This window comes from Solea senegalensis, unplaced genomic scaffold, assembly GCF_019176455.1.
Source record: "Solea senegalensis isolate Sse05_10M unplaced genomic scaffold, IFAPA_SoseM_1 scf7180000013266, whole genome shotgun sequence".
NCBI classification, from domain to species: domain Eukaryota; kingdom Metazoa; phylum Chordata; class Actinopteri; order Pleuronectiformes; family Soleidae; genus Solea; species Solea senegalensis.
Window position 1 is genome coordinate 14,818 of NW_025320790.1, and position 17,583 is coordinate 32,400.

Here is a 17,583-nt window from a genome sequence, read left to right on the forward strand (position 1 = left end):
GATTTGATGTGAGTGGACACTGTATGATTGACAGCTGGCATCGTGCATCAGGTGCCCGATGGTAAAAAAATGATCGCTCCACAACAGCAGTTCGAATCGCAACTCGAAGATAGTGTCCCGTTTTTATACGTAGTCTTTGTTTAAATCACATGTCAGGCGGCACAACAGAGACGAACGCAAACCAAAAAACTAAGGAAAAAAATAAAAGTAATTGCACACACGAGTGTATAGAGTAGAAAAAAAGGCAAATATACAAACAATAAATAAGAAAGGGAAAAAAAAATAAATTACAACTTAAATGAGCCAATGAACAATACCCATGTAATGAAGGAGCAGCACAATGAGGAAGACAAGAGCCAGTGGTGAGACGGGGCACTACAGGGACTGGCTCAGCGTTCAGGATCCGCAGGAAACTACAACCACAACCACATTCAGTGCACCTCACACACCTGTTTTCTACACGCTCAGTAGCCCCCCCTGTCACCGCCAGCCTCACGCTCCTCAGTCAGACTGTACCCTTTATGTGTGTGTGCAGAGAAATAATTCAATAGGAAATGTTAAAAGTGAAAAGAATAAAGAAAAAACGGAAAAAAAAAAACACGAGCGGATGGAAAAACCTCGGGAGGTTCGGTCATAAATAAATGCACGAAGAACACTGCTCGCCTTCTCACCATGTAACAGATTCTCAAGGTTACCAGTAGCCCACAAAGTCTGTCCCTGAGATATCTTTAAGAAAATGAGAGGAAACCCTAATTATGCAGTGATAAACTTGACACATCGTAATTACAGACCCCTGATATGTACTGCTCCTTGGGTCCAAACATTGGCCTGGGTTCAGCAATGAAAAACACACGGAAACAAACAGCATCTTCAACAGTGTCTTAAAACATATTCATATTTCAACAATAATTACAGCCTTTTTTTCACTTTTGATTAATTTCAGAGACTGTCTGTCTGTCTGTCTGTCTGTCTGATGAGACAGTGGTGGTTACACGGAATTTAAAAAAAAATACAAGATAACCCGACAGAACATCACATGATGTAAAACCCCATGAAGGTATAGCCTGAGAGGAGTCGTTTCTGTTTCACAGATCGATTATTATTATAATTATTATTATTGTTATTGTTATAGTTGTGTTGGTGGAAAGCGACCCCGGTTTTAGGGGGAACCTTTCAATCGAGGCACGTGGTGCTGGCACTGGAGCCTGAAACACATGCGAGTGTGAAATGTTGGTGGAAAGTGGAAAACGAGAGGTTCTCGCCCAGTGACAATCTGAACTCTTGTGTTAAGGGTGTTAAGTCTAGTGCAAAATCAGTGGATCCACAGCTCCACTTCAAGGGCATGGAGGTCTGAAAACAATCACATGGAAGAAAAAAAAATAAAGAACACATCTAAAACTACGGGCTAATTAAGGCCAGAGTGAAAAATGAGTGACTGGAGAAATGAATATTGAATAAGACTTGGCTGTAATAGCTTTGTTGTTGTTGTTGTTGTTGTTGTTATTTCTGGAGGGAGAGCACATCGCTTTACTAGAATAAGAAATAAGTCTTCACTCTACTGTTCTAATTTAGTGCACAGTGCTAGACCTTCAAACATTTCCTGTGCGCACGATAAACACGGCACACCACGACTTTAATCTAAATACAAAATGACCGTAACATGGCAATTACAGCTTTCTGTGTCATGTGCTTCTAACGTGTTTTATGGCGCTTTTTTAAATCTGAATCCTCAATAATTCTGCAGGAAAATCCAAGTAGTCGTAGAATTAAACATAAAATAATTATAGCTAATGTATTATAAGTATACAATGATTGCCTTGTATGAATTGTTGTTTTTTTGTTACCTCAGAATGAACCTTTTATATAATTTGGGACCATTGAAGGCTAAATGTTGCCAAATTTCACACCCGGTACCTCTAACAAGTATGAATAAAGCTGTCAAATGAACACAAATCCTTGGAGTTCTGTAATTAAACAGCATTAAATACCTCAAAACTGGGTAGAGTGCCTGAGACGGTGTACTTAATTACCTCCCACCACTGAAAAACGTCCTTTTCTTAACAGTCATGACAGCATCAGTGCCTGCTTTACGCCTGATTGACGTGTTGTTGTGTCGGCGGCGGCAGTCACCGGGCTTGTTTGACGAGTGAGGGATGTTAATTACACTCCGCCTAGAAACTTTCCACGCCATTAAAAAAAAAGAAAAAAGATGTTATGGTTTAAGCACATGACAGAGAAACTCCTGCCTCAAAACTATTTTAGCAAATTAGAATGTTTTTAGATTAAAGTTGCCGATGTGCAGACGTCTTCACGCGCAAACACTTCCCATTTTCCCTCAGTGAGGGACCGTATTTAAACGTAATGCAATACCGGAGTAAATGAAAGAAAAAGAAAGAAAACAAACACAAAAGATAAGTTGTGTTGAGGTGGGGGTGCAAAATGCTTTGTTCTGAGAAGTTGCCTCTTTGGAAAAGGAAGTAAACCAACTTGACGGATCACCTGGGAATCTTCAATAAAGAAATAAAAACACTTCCTAACAATCTCGTCTTGCATGTCAAACGTTGCTCAATACTAGGGAGAGGACACATTTGAATAAGGCATCATTCCCAGGGTCTGTGGAGGTCATGTAAGGTGGATACATGTCGAAGTGCAAAAAAATGGAACTGGAACAATGTACTGTACAAAACGACGACACCGCACGTGTATGAAAATATGAACATTGTCCTGTAGAAGGAATCTCAGAGCATCATGGCATCTTCTTGGAAAGAAAAAAAACCTGCGACTTTTTATAAAAGTTGGTCGTCTCCGTCCCGCGGTGACCTTTTTGTCTCCTTTCTATCCCCCCCCCCAAAAAAACAGACCCGTGTTAGATTTGACAGTGCCATTAGGAGTCCAGTTCGTCTCAGAGATGAAGGAAAAGGGACGTGAGAGGAAAACCTCCTCACCTCCGTCTTACTCCTCCTCCACCTCCTCCTCCTCCTCCAGCAATGAGCCCCCTGTCAAACACAAGGCTGAGCAGAGCCGCTGCCAGGCGCCACCACAGCGGCCCCCGGTTCCTTTGGTTTCGATGATACTGAAATGACAAATGAAAAAAAAAAAAAAACGTCAGTGAAACACAATCGTAAAAAAAAGAAAGAAAAATAACAGAATCACATGATACAGCTCCTGAAAAAGTCATTCGTTTAGGTTTTCAGTGCAAGTCGAGGTGTGAAGTCGGCTGTTGTTCGCTGATTGACAGCGAGAACAGTGAGGGGTCAAATGAGAAGAGGGTAAGGCAAAACCAGACACCAGAACGGAGCCCGTATTTTCACAACAGTCTTCTTCTGTCACCAACAATGCTTATTAGAGAGCTTTCTCTTTGTGAGCAGGATCTATGCACAGGCCTCCCAACATTTTCATCATCGGATCACACTGTTTTCTCCCTCGTCTTTCTGGCAGAGAGCAGCAGGAGGAGGAGACTCTCTCGGGACCGGGAGCCAAAATGGATTGAGTGTGATTAGAGGGATAATGCTATCGCTGCCATTGAGAAGCTGAGATAAGATAGCTGCGCCAAAATGGGATTAGAGGAGCTCTTGATGAGAGGCAGGGGGCTTGTGGAAAACACGGCAGGTACGGTCCAGCAGCTCGTCTGCAGGCCAGCGTTTTCTACTTTCAGGACATAACGATTGTAAATGATGACTTTATGACCTTATATCACTCCATCAAAGGAAATAGCCACAGTATTGTGTGGTATTTGTTGGTCGTAATTAGGGATAATTATTTATTTTCAAAGTAGCAAATTGCGATGGCTGCTGGTTAACCGAAAAATTGAATTCATAAACCTTAGAAACAGTTCATATTATTAAGTTATCATCCTTGCATTTAAGTATAGTAGTTCATATCCTGATGGCATCTCATATGATAACACTCTGACATCTTATTTAAAATCTAAAACACACTGAAAATTTAACTGAAGCTTGACTTTAAAAAAATACACAATCCAGCAAAACTCAATTGCAAATCTCAGAAAAATCACTATTAGATATGTTATCTAAGTAAGAACAGTGGACAGTACTCATTGCTTTATCATTGCCTCGGTTATTTATGTTTTAATGCAATTAAATTGTAATTAAAATGATTTATATTATCTTGATACTCCCTCTGGTAAATATTTATAAATGTGTCCCAGAAATAATGTGCACCACATTAAAATAAGGAGATGGTTTTTAAAAGGTATTAAAATCCTACTTTTATTTTTTCTTGGCAACATGTTTATGAAGTTTACGAAAACCCAAATATCTACAGGCAGGAGATTAAATAGGCCACATTTACAAGATTATCGAGGTGGTGTCCAAACATTGACCCAGTTAGCAGCCAAGAAACTGCCATTGTGATAAGCCTCTTATCAAGTCGCGCTGAAAATTACAGGGTGTTGCGTAAGCTTTGCCAGGATCCAACCAGCATGTGCTCTTACTACTCACTTACTCCTTCAACACTGAACTCAAGTGAACTCAAAAATGGCAAAAACCTACGGTAAAAACTGGTAGTTATTGATAAAACTCTTGCCCGGGGCTATTTTATCAAGGACGTTTAAAAAAAGCGTAAATTCTTCTTTCCTATAAACACAGGCGATATTTATATGCAGGAGCCCACGAGGATTCATCTTAAGCTCTGATGGCAGCCAGCGTGCCTCAACTTGGTTAACTTGGACTTTAATTTGGTTTTAATTTAAAACTAAATGACTTAAGAGGCTAGGGGGGGTTGAAATTATACGTACGGATAATTGCACGTCAATCTATATAATATTTATTTGAGTTTTGACACGAGGCGGTAAAAGCTGCGGGGGTGCGGGGGTAAAAGTGAGTCAGCCGAGGGATTTATCACATCCCGGCGCTCGTGTGTTTACTACAAGCTCCACGAGAAGCAATTCATCTTTATAAACAGAGACAGAGCGTTCACGGGGCGCTGACTTCTTGCCCTCCACTCCATCGAGCCAAGAGGGAAACACAAGAGAGGGACGGGCAGAAAGAGGTGCGCACCAGCAACTTAGTCATGACTCATGCCACCAACTGTCAAAAGTGGGGACCTATGTTCTAAATTTAGCCCGCGATACAGAGGTTAGAGTATAGCCAGATGCAAGGTGTCATCAGTGTGACACTAGCCCAAACACTAGCCTTATCATTGTCCCATGTGGGCCGTCTGTCAAAGCAGCTGCTCAGAAGCTCTGTCTTATCTCCTGAGCAAACAGGCCCGCCTCGATAGCAAGAACCTGTGGATTAGTCACGTCAGGGAGGAGACAAGGAGTCAAGGAAAAATACAAACAAAAGAGCAGTAGTATTTGATGATAGAGAACAGCACACACTGACACCGCCATCATTAAAAATCATCACGCGACAACAAATGAAAAGCAAATACATCTCGGTGTGTTTTTATTTCCAGTGCAGCTCCACTCCTCCTCATTCAACAAGTACTGAAAGGAGAGAGTGCCATGCCCTCACTGGAAGAGTGAAGTGATAAAGCCGCAGAAAACTGCATGCATGCGCTGCACACACACACACGCGCACGCACACACGCACGATATTCAACCCAGCTTTCAACACCTCCTATCAAAAGCACCAGGAGTCGTCTCTCTTTAAAAAAACATGGGGATGAAACCCAACACTGCTTCTTGCCCTGTGCAGGCTGAAGCAGTCTTCCTTCCATTGTGACTGTCATTATTGCCGTGTCTCAAATGGCGGGGCCGGCTAATGTCAGCCGTTCCTCTGGGGACCTCACAGTCCCCTCTAGCCCTCTCTGACTGAGGAGCAATTTATCTGTCAGCATCCACCAGCACTCCTTCGCTACCTAATCCCTACTCTTGCCCAGGGGGCCGCGGGCTCCCATGGAGAACACTCACAGCCACGTCGCTCGCAGATCCGTCAAGACGATGCCAGTCAAAGGCACTTGGATTGCTCATGGACAAGTGTCTGCGCTGACTCGCCGCGTTCACCCCATTGACAGGGGCAGGCAGGAATGAGAAGTGACGAACAGTAACGCTGTTATTGAGCGACTGACAGACCGTGTGATTGTGAGAAGTGAAAGACAGTGGAAAAAAAAGGCAGAAAAACAAGTATGGGTGCATCCATGCATGAGCACGTACACATGCATGCACACAATGTTTACATTTTTAGGAATCGTGTATCGTGCCAGTCGTGATGAGAATGCACATCCAAAAAAAAACCCAAAAAAGACATCTGCTATGTAAAAACACACACACACACACACTAGCAGAATACCATTTTACTCAGGATGTGACGTCACAGGCCATTCTCACTCTGACTGTCCTCGCCGCTGTTTACTCAACCAGCACAATGAGCCCAAGCCACTTCCTCATCCCCTGACCCAGGTCTGCCTCTGTCGTGCGTCAGTAGATCCCCACAGCCGTGCGCACACACACGCACACACACACACACACACACACACACACACACACACACACACTGCACGGCAAACCTCTCTGTCTGCTCATCTGTTGCACGCATTTGTCTGACAGGTCACAATTCATGAGTCATGCTGCAGTATGAATAAGTTAATTTTGATAAGCGCGTGAGAAAATCAAACTGTCTGACACTTGAGGGGATGAGGTTGAAAAGGGAAATTATATTCAGTGCAGGGCAGAGAGGTTTTTAGACAAACAGAGCTGGTTGTTACTTGATCATTTGAGGTTCCTTCCCTCCTATACAGGCTTAAACCATCATTTAGGGCAGCACCCCTCCCCTGCTTATGACTACGCAGACCTCTTATTTGGGTGTCTCCTGTGGCTGCTGCTTGCAGAGAGAAAGGAGCTGACTCCCAAGAACCACAGCTGCTTCCCCCGGGGCTCACATGCAGAGCTTTGGGTTACAACATGTTTACCTACTCCCGCCGCTTCTGCTTTTTCCCCCGTACACATCCGTAACGCATGGACATGTGTGTTGAAGCGCGCACGTGCAGAGTAACGTGCATCTTTGGCTGTAAACCGCTTAAGCAACATTACATTTGCAATGTGCAGAAAATAGCTCAAGGGCTTTAAGTGTATTTTTGATGCTTCAGCAAAATGAAGCAAGAGCGTGTCATAGTTTTTACGGCACACCCACACAGAAGTGACATTACGCAGCACATTTGACTCAGTGGACAGTGTCACCCTGACCACAGTGCTGGTGTTTAGTTTGAGGCATCCTCCAAAGCACACTAAGGAAACGGGGGAAAAGTGGACAAAAGTGAGAGAAAGAGAGAGAGAAATAAACAGGAAGAGGAAGCAGGGGGAGCCTGAGATTGGTGAGGTAGGGGAAGGGCTATCCTGGTTCTGCCAAGTCTTTGGCTTTAGGGAGAGAGCGACGTGAGACTCTCGGCTTTAAGTTCAGCATGTGTACAGAACAACCAAAACAAAGCTTTATAACATCAACAGGAGATCCAAAAATGAATACAAACAAGTGTGTTGATGGTCTTGCTAATACGTGGACTGCACATGAACCCTCTTGACCTCCACACCCCCACCTCTATCTTGATCGCGGTAAGAATTACCAGCATGAGCCAATCATAACGCCGGTAAAAATTCAAAACAATAAGCGCGTTTTGGACGATGAAAGTGACAGATTTAATGAACTTTCACTAGAGGTAAGTGAGGTTTCAGTGCACTGCTGAGAACAGCAAACCTCAGATACGGCACAGCATACATGTGGACGATGGTAGCAACGGGATGATTTATCGACTTGGTAAAGGTCACAGTTTGTAATATGTAAGTCAAGTTTGACTATCAAAGTAGAAGCCAAAGTGTCTGTCTGGAGTTTGTACAGTCACTGAGGTGCATCATTCCTCCTCACCAGTTGCAGGTGTTCCCGGTGAAACTGGTCTCCTATCAGCTGGAGTTTCTGGCCAATGACGGCCTCCACACTGTGCACCACAGGCCGCTGCCGGGGAAGCTGCTCCATCCCGTTTCGCTCTTCTTCGCGTTCTTGTCGCCTCCTCGCTTCCTGATCCCCGAAAAGCTCAAAGTGTGCTGGGAAGTGCAATCGAAAGCCTGCGTTGCCTGCAGAGTGTCAAGACTAATATGTATTAGTCTGAAAGAAAGAGAATGGTATAACAACCTATTTACAGCACTGATGTCTGACAGTGTCAGTACAGTATTTTCTCTGATGTGATTATGACACAAAAGACACACAGATATTCAACTCATTAGAGAGTTTCACCCACACACCAGTGTTGCATGACCCAGATGTGAGCTCATTACAGAGCTTCTGTGTAAATGGTGCCACTGTAACTTTGTTGTCTCTGATAATCACTTCTCTGTGCAGTTGCTGCTTAGTGCAGGTGAGCACCTTTGTCACGTCCATTCAGTCCCAGTGCCAGTCTGGTGCCTTTTGAATGGCAAAGCAGCTGGGTACACTCCATGCAGACCATAAAACCTGCTGCAATCTCGACTCCCAGGCGCCAGAGGTGACATCAGCACAGCAGTACTGTTTCCCATTTCTCACAGTGAGTCTCACATCATAATTTTGCACTTCAGTTTTATAACATGTTTATCACGCACGACTCAAAGTTCATTTTCATGTTTGAAACCCTCGTCCTTACCGTAGAAGAGTGGTCTGGGCTCCTCTGCGACTCCACAGGGCAGCATGCCGTTGTTCTGCGCCAGGGCAGGCCCAGGTGTTTGTGTGCCCCGGTCTTCACACTTTATCTCCCTGAATGTTGTGCGCCAGCAGTGGGGGTCTGGCTCAAAGACTTCATCCTCCTCATCGTCCATGCGAGGGCACTATGAGATGAGGAACCTTAAAAGGTACCAGTACAGAGAAAGACAGAATTATTGTCTTGTAGCCAGTGCATAAATCAAACACATCCCAGGCTTATATCGTGGTGGACTTCAGAGAAATGTTGAAGTCTTTTTCTAAGTATTGGAGCAGTCAAAAATCTTACTCTGGAAAAACAACAAAGAGTTGAGACCGTTGTCTTCAAGTTGTCTTCACAAATAAAACACGCAGAGAGAGCACCGAAGAACACTGAAAAACAGTTAATGGAGCATCTCTATTTATCCTCTGAGAAGGGGCCACCCCCCACTTCCCTGACCATTTTTTTTGTTATTACAAACTAGGTGTTTTCCACTATTAGCATTTGTCAAGCTTTTCTAAGCGTGTGAGCTGTTTTGGTGGCACGCTTCCTCTAACCCTATCCCTTGTCTCTTGGTGTGAGGCTAATGGGGTTAATTTACGACCTCTACTGTAACACTTAGCGCAACACAAACTTTTCAGATGCTCCTACTGTAGCACACAAACATTTGTCAGAGCAGACTCATCAGTAACACACCAGCATTGTGACACAATACAAATCAGAGTACAGTTATAGCTTGATTGTCATTATTATTCACCTGATTTCACCAACACTTCCTTCACTAATGAAGGTAGCCTTGAACAGGTCTACATCAGACCTGATGAGATGATCTCACACACATTCATTACTGCATGGCATTCATTATCATTGCAGGCAACCTGTCTGGTTCATAATGAGCACTCCCTCAGATCAATAAAATCTCAATGGACAAGTTGGTAAAGAGAGAATGGGCAAATGGTCTGCCTTCCTTTGTGAAAAAAACCCCCTCAGTGCTTATTTGACAAATGGCTCTGTTCATCTCAGTGATGAAACCACACAATTCGCTGTGGTCAGGAGACTCAGCAGAGCCACAGTTAAAGAGGGTTTAGTGGACTGGGCTAATTGAGAGGTACAATCTCAACTGTGTTTAGCAGCTATGTGAACAGGAGTCTTGCTCCTTAACTACATCTCCCACAACTACCAACATATATAGGGTATTTTGCCACAAACCACAGCACACACCAGTGCTAAGTACATATATCATATGTGGACTGCACATAGAATGTAAACCTTAGCACAAGAACAATAACAATCTAAATACATTGACATGACTCATTAAATCAGTTCTGCCACAGTACCACAGAATGCCAAGGAGCCCTTGGAAACTGCTCAAATTTAAAGGATGCACTCCACTCAACCCTGAGTCACATTGCAGGTCAACGAGTTATCAAAATACGGGTGAAATCCAAGTTGCCTTTGCAACTAACCCCCAAGTCACCATTGAGTTGTAATACAGGGTTATACTACTACCACACGACCAAATTAGGGTCCACGGCAAAGGCATAATGACAGTCTTTGAGGAAAATCCTGAGACACTCTCCCTGGTCTGGTCTGTCAGTGTGCCAGCTCCCCGAGAAGCAGTTTTTATTTTTTTTTTGTTAACCCAACATAAGCAAATTGGCCTGTCTCTAGCATGCCCAGACCTCACGATATATACTGTGTGCGTTCACAATAAACCCTGTGTGTAAAACCACTTAATGCTTTGTTTTGACAAACACAGAGTAAGAACACGGCAGGCTCCTTAAAAAAAAAAAAAAACTTCTGTATATACAAGGTTACTACATTTGCTGCTCTGCTGTGCACTGTGTGAGCTGTGTGTTTGTCAGACAGTGGCTCCCCCTGCTGCAAACCCAACAACCCTGACAAAAGGGAAGGAGGAGGGAGAGGGGGAGGTGCGGGGTGAGGGAGGGTGAGCTGTTGGCTCTGTTATTGACACAGTTCATATTCGGTCTCATCACATCGCACCATTTCCACTGTATCTCACTTTGTGTGCACATCCACACCTACAGTCAGTGACACGTGACCTTGTCGAAGAAGAAAAAAAAAAAGTCATCCATCCAAAGTCCTCATTATTAACCGTACAAGGCCGGTCACATGAACAAATGATGTCACCACAGTAGAGTTGCACACTAAACAACAGTGCAACACAAACGTTTACATTGCACGCATATCATACACGTGTTATTTTTTCAGGAAACACGACAGACACACATATCACAGCAGTAGAACCACAATTTACAAGTTGTTTATTAATCGATCGATTAATAAACAACTATTAAATAATTTCCCAGCTATTTTTAACAGTTAATTCATTATTTATTACAATAAAACCAACTTGTGTCATTTCAGCTTGTTGAATGTTGATCCTCTGTGAAAGTAAACGGGATCAAATAAGTCATTTGAGGACTGTCGTCATTTTAAAAAAAAAAATTTAATCGACATTTAATGAATAAAACAAGTAAAAGTGCCCATTATCAACAGATTAACTGGTGATCGATGAGTTGCAGCGCTGCACAGAAACCTGAAGTCCATTCACCGACTGACGCTGCTGTAAATCGGGAGAGCCGGTAAATTTTAAACCGGTGTCGTTTGCTGTCCGAGTTGTACCAAACATCACTTTTACACGCGAAGCTTAAACGTGTCGCTAAATTAAACTATCACATGTACAGAAACGAACATTTAAGGAAGTTTCTTTCAGCCGCTGCTGTTGTTATTGCAGTTGTTTTCCGTGTTCGCGGTGTCTCTTCACATTAAATAGTCCGCGCGTGTGTGTGTTTGTGTGAAGCCGCTGGCGTGAAAGTGTGTTTCAGTGGAGCTTACCCCAGAGCCGGGTCTCGTTGTTATGGCAGAATAAGAGAAATGGTGAAACAATGTCGGACAAGTCGCGTTTAATATCCAGCTGAGAGCTGACAGGGCGGCTTTTTGAGTTCCTGTCACCTTCGTGGCTTCGTCCATACTATGAGGAAAACTGCGGCGAGCCGATTTCATTTCGCCGACGTCAGCTCCAGAGTGACTCCGCCAACGGGGCGTGGCGAGGAAAATGAGTAAATACAGCCGCGTTAAAGAAGCCGGGCTTTCTGTCGGCAGAATGCCATGCGTCTCAACGAGGCAGCGACGCGTCCCCTTTAAGAGGGATGTGTCCTCAGTGTGGGCAACCAATCATAGAGTTTGTTTTCATCCCGCCTTCTCTGTCGCGTATTCAGACACGTGGACGGGAAATTCCCCGTAGCACGAGACCACACTTACACTACTACTGTGCTCATCTGCGGCTCAGAAAATAGCCGCAACTGACGATTTTACTACCTAAAGTGATGTGAAAAGAAAACACACAGCTATAGGGAATATGAACAAAGATGTAAGTATGTTGTATTTTAGCCTATGACCATGAATACTAACGGCCAACTAGACACCATGAGCTATGATTTTCTGTGTTTATTATTATTTGCATTTTTTTTAAACATGTCTTTGGCTACAATTTATTACAATGTTATGATATTAACAGATTACAGTATATATCAGATGCATGTAATGGCTACCAGCACCAAGTAATACAACTGTTTATCTGCACTGCAGGTGTATTGATTGCATTTCTGTACAATCACAACAAAGCTTTTCTTTCTTTTTCTTACTTTCTTTTCTACCATCCATCTGTCCAGCCATCTATATTTCTGCCTGCCTGTCTTTCTATGTCAATAACCTGACACATATTAAGTGTATTTAATCATATTTTCACATTCAATTGCCAAAGTATCATACCATAGTACAGGGATCTCAAACTCACAGCCTGCGGACCCATGCCCTCCCCCATACTCGATTTGTATATGTATGGCAGAGAATACAGGTTGTTTGTGTCACACAAAAACATTTTATACTCAAAGTTGAGCCTTACTTACACTTATGATGTCAAGGACTGATGATTCTATAGACTGACTTATCGAGCATATATAAGTAAATGTCAAATATTGCTGACATTACATATATAATTGAAAATGTAGGGTGTTTCTCATCATGTCTGCTGTAGATGAAAATAAAGCAATTCTTTTTATGGCCGTGTACAGTTAGTTACTCCTTCTAGGAGCACATGAGTTTTGAGTTTGACAGTTTTCCATGTCAATGCAGGCCTGTTGTTATGAAAGGCCGTGCAGGTGTTGGTGACCTGCCCCCTCCCCCCCCCCCTCCCCTCGGGGCTATCTCTGATCAATCAGCCCTTGGACAGCTGGAGCTTAAGCTGACCTGCATTCTCCCACAGTGCACCGCCCTGCCCCCCAACTCCTCTCGCTCTCACCCTGTCCTTCAGCTGTGATCATGTCCCATCACTGAGCTGTGTGAGAAGTCACGGTTCTCTGCTTCACACTAACCTGCCTGAATTGGACCTCGTCCCACCTGTGGCCCATCCACATCCAAGTGGAGGGGATGCACTGTGGAGGGGGTGGTGGTGGTGGGGGGGATTGGTTTCATCACTCACTGTTATATTGGCAACCTGATCACCTCATGCACAGACAAGCGCTGTAAACAACAAAAGAGGCAAAGATGTATGGGAGCATTAGTTACAGCTTCCTTTTTTTCCCCTCAGCCTCCATTATTGTCAGTGCAAAGTGTTTGCGTTGTGGTAGCAAGTGGTTCATAAATAAGTTCCCATTGACGCCTGAGAACCCTGAGAGAGAAGGCAGGCATCAGTTTATGTTACAATAGAAATAGATTATACTGTATCAAAAAGGCAGACGCATGCATGCACACACACATACGCACACCTTTATACAAGTGTGCGTGCACATGTACGCACAACCAAGCATGCACATGGCTGCACAATCACATGCCCTAGTTCCTCTGTAACCTCAAAAGCCCATTCTCTCTCTTGATATCTCATTCTCTATGTGGATGTGTTGACGAATAGCACACACACACACACACACACACTCGCGCAGACACAACTCTGTCCAAAACATTCTCAGCATTTGAATCCTGCCTGGAAACCAGAATGCAGAATGGAGGGATTTCATTTGCTCCAACTGGACGTCTTCCATGGCAACTGCATCGTAACCACAAGCCACTGACATGAGACATGTGCAGCTCAGTGACCCAGTGGCAGAGATCATATCATGGAGCACTGACCCGATAACCAAGGGAGTCAACTTCAGCGTAAGAAAGGCCTGAAGTTGCACAGTCATTGCTGTCCCACGTATCACTGTAACTGGGGAAGTATGTGGTGGGGGGGGGACAGCATCATCAGGACCAGTCTGGACCATTCATGCATCCATGTAGGGATTCATGTAGACCTCCTGTGTCGTCTTCTGTTGGTTTTTTTTGTTGTTTTTTTTTCTTAAACTAATAATTGTGCAGAAGTCATAAAATAGACTTTTGTTTTTTGTTCATAAAAACGAGCCAAGTGAACTTTGAACTGCGACGTATCTCCAGAATTTCACAAATTCAATCCGATTTTAAACATTTTGAGGACTTTTTGATCAGGTGTGTTTATATAGTTGGTGAAAAATTATTATTATATTTTTTATTATAATAATAATAATTATTTCATCAGATTGCCTAGGTTGTGCTGAAAAAAAGGGATATAAGACACTCTATATTGCACATTCTTATAGCCTCTGTATATACTGTATGTTTAAACATAGTAATGGAAAAATGCTCCATGTTAACTATGACGTGTGCCGCTGCCTTTCTTGGCCAGGTCGCCCTTCCGAAAGAGGACGCAATGGTTCTACTATTTGGTCCAATAATAAAAAATGGAATATATGCAGTATTTGACATTTCCCTCGATTGTCATGCATATTCTGCGTAAGCCAGACGAGGACAAATGCTCACCCACCGATGTACTTGTTTCGTTTTCCTTACAGGTCTTTTCAGGTGATAACATTTTGAATAATGCACAGGGTGAGGAGAGGTCAAGTGGCGTCATTTTGTGCTTGAACTCTTTTAGAAATTGTGACGGGGCGAGGCTTTTTATGAAGACAAGACACCTGATATGAGTGGCGTAACGGAGAGCGCTGACATAAACAGCTACCTCTGTGAGGACTGTCTGGTAATCATAAATCCCCTGTCTGACCACTGCACAACTCACACATAGATAGATAGATAGATAGATAGATAGATAAATAGATACTTCATTGATTGATATTGAAATTCACACTGTCCAGCAGCTCTTGACATGTAAAAGAAGGATTAGAACGGTTTTATTTGTGTCAGCTTTGTTTGGGATTGATTTGTTCTTGTCTGAGTTACTGTCAAACCTTGGAAAACATGGCAACTGACTCAGCCGACAGAATCTACAGCTTAGACGTGTTTATTTCTTCCTCCTCTGCGGGAAACGAGGACGACTGCATTAAGGACTTGCATTAAGGGCGCTGCTGCTGTACGCTACACACACTGACCCTTCGCTGAACCAACCCCCCACTTGATCGTCTCTGCAGGCGACTGCCATCCTCATGCCTGATACACTGTAGTTTACATTAGAGCCGAGATGCATTGAAGTCTTGCGCTCCACTGACAGCAGGTAATGCTTTCATGCCAAGCGAGACGAATCAATTAAAATGCAGAGGCCTGTCTTCAAAACTCTCTGAGTAATTTTGCCCGACAGCTACTCATAGGCAGGAGTTGTCTGGAAGACCCTGAGCTGCACTTAATGAGACTGACTGGTGTGTCAAGCTGCTTTGCAACACTTGTGAATAAGATTGTACTATCTGCAGCGGGGAGAGCTGACCAGTTATGAAGCCTTCACAAAAAAAAAAAGCACCACGTTTAATCAGCTGAGCACATTAAAGCCACGGCACCTTAAAGCAAGGCATGTCCAAACAGCTGTGGACACGCGTGTCTCCGTCTCTCCCACCAAAGTGATGCAACGCCGCGGTGTCCAAAGCCGCTTCAGCAAAGAAGCAGAAGATCAAGACTTGGAGGCCGCACTCTGTGAATAAATCAATCTCACACCAGGGTTATGGCAATCCTAAGAGCAAACACATCACTTCAAATGAAGTGAGCACAAAGGGCTTTTTTTCCCGTCCACCATTAAAGGTGTCACACTGGTACTTCTTCTCTTTGAAATGCTGATATTGTTCTCGACAGGATTATCGTCATGCTTTCATGAGGAAATCCCCAGAGGACACAATAAAACTAGATCAAATAAAAATGACAAATGGCTTAATATTTAATCATAGTTAATCATTAAGCTGTTTTTTTTTTTTCTCTCTCTCTCTCTCTGATTACAATCAGTGCTCTGGCTTTTCGACGCGTGCAGGAGCACAACATCTGCATCAGGATGGCTCAAAGGCAACTTGCTGCTGCATGGAGGTCCAGCGAGGAGGCAGGCAGAGCGGCGGGTGGAGTCTCAGCATCAGTGGCTTCTATCATCAGTTACTAATTATGCTGCCTGTGGGCTCCGCGGGGTCCGGTTTCAGCTTTGGGCTGCAGCCACCAAACACTTAGCATTCATATTTAATCACACGTCATTATCCACCAACAATGTTGAGAGGAGACAGAGACCTTACCTGATATGGCAGAGACAAACAGAACGTATCAAAGACAAACCGCTACCTGCGGAGACAATAAAGAAGCAACACATGAGCGGATCCCTGTCGACGGGTGTTCTGAGACAAGACTGTTGTGCTCTTGAAGTGACTCAACCTCTTTGATGCTAGTTAGTCCCCCCCCCTGATTCTGTGCTTTCTCAGCAAGTTGGTCCTTTTCATTTCAGCTCCTTTTATTTTTCTTCTGTTTTCTGGATCAAAGAGCAGCAAAGCAAACAAAGGCTAATCCTTTCTCCTCACAACCACTGGCTTGTTGCTGGGTTATCAGCTTAAAGTCGCCATGATGTCACACTTTTTTTCTTTTAGGTGTTAAGTCGGCGGACATCAAATATGACTTTGCTCCGCTCAGAAGCACCTGTCCCTGTTATTGTCATGCGGGTGAAACAGAATATAGTGACTCATGCTCTTCAGTTATCATGCAGTCAAGACAGTTTTCATAGCCGTCAAGTGTCAAGTGTTCTTTTGATTTGGCTGCAGGTGTTAATAACGCAGGCGTTCAGAAAACAGTGTGAACGTTAGCAGTCCACTGGAGAGTTACTGTATCTGACGTGCTTCAGCGGCTCCTCTCTGAAGCCTGTCTGTGCAATTTGTACTTAACACTGGTACGGACAAAAACTGGAGAGAAACTGGAGAGGCCCCTGAAAGATGCACGAGCTATTAAACAAACAAGAAATGCAGTATTCTCTTTCCCTGAGCTGTGAATCGACACATTTACATTTAGTTTGTCCTTTCTGCCGACACCATTTTACCAATTTTTGGAGCAATTTATGATTTGAGATTCTTTTTTATTATACAAATATGTACAATTTGAGTGTCATTATTTAACCAGAGGCTTGGTGGCACAATCCATGGCTCCTCCACTCCTCCAGTGAGTGAACTATTGAACTAATGGCCGTGCCAGTGCTGTGTGAATCTTTATGAGTGTCGCCAAGCCTCGACAGTTGTGCCATTACATTACAATTACGTGTCATTACGTCACATTTTTCCGCTCGTCTCTATGCGTGACATATCAGCGATAAACCGTCTCTGTGCGTCTGGAGAGACCTCCGTACTTGGTTCAGAGCCCGGTGTTGCTTGTAGAAGTGTAAACAAAGCATTTAGGAGTCATTTGACCCCATGTGGGGACAAGTAATCAGTGTGTGACCTCAGACGCGGCCGTCTCTCATTACTCATCGCAGACAGGAGGCCAAGAGAGAAAGTATTCAACAGGCACATACACAAACCCTCAAACCCCCTCAAACTCTCCGAGGCATGTCCGACAAAAAAATGCATACATTTGCTCACAGGCGTAGATGCAGAAATGGAACAACAGCGCTTGCACGCGGATATATAAAAAAAAATCAATTATCATTTCAATCGCGCTCATTTTAATTTTCAACATTTTAAAACGTCATTTCTCCCGACGCCAAAC

The 17,583-nt window shown here is 43.7% G+C and overlaps 1 protein-coding gene and 1 long non-coding RNA gene across 5 annotated transcripts; one reads left to right on the forward strand and one right to left on the reverse strand.

Annotated features, from left to right (window-relative positions):
• Positions 1 to 864: 864 nt before the first annotated feature.
• LOC122760240 (bcl-2-modifying factor-like) lies at positions 865 to 15,763 on the reverse strand. 4 transcript variants are annotated; one of them, XM_044015324.1, is made up of 4 exons: positions 15,423 to 15,763; positions 8,569 to 8,765; positions 7,821 to 8,026; positions 865 to 3,073 (listed from the first exon to the last, which is right to left on the reverse strand). In XM_044015324.1, exons 2-4 carry the CDS (start codon positions 8,738 to 8,740, stop codon positions 2,942 to 2,944), a joined length of 510 nt encoding a protein of 169 aa, XP_043871259.1. In that variant the 5' UTR covers positions 8,741 to 8,765; positions 15,423 to 15,763; the 3' UTR covers positions 865 to 2,941. The 4 variants fall into 4 exon arrangements, with proteins under 4 accessions (XP_043871259.1, XP_043871260.1, XP_043871257.1 ...); XM_044015325.1 differs by lacking the exon at positions 15,423 to 15,763 and adding an exon at positions 12,999 to 13,057; XM_044015322.1 differs by lacking the exon at positions 15,423 to 15,763 and adding an exon at positions 11,461 to 11,640.
• On the forward strand, positions 8,347 to 17,528 carry LOC122760241. The gene is made up of 3 exons (XR_006358350.1): positions 8,347 to 8,472; positions 8,574 to 8,773; positions 15,859 to 17,528. It is a non-coding gene; the product is annotated as an uncharacterized LOC122760241 (long non-coding RNA).
• Positions 17,529 to 17,583: the final 55 nt, after the last annotated feature.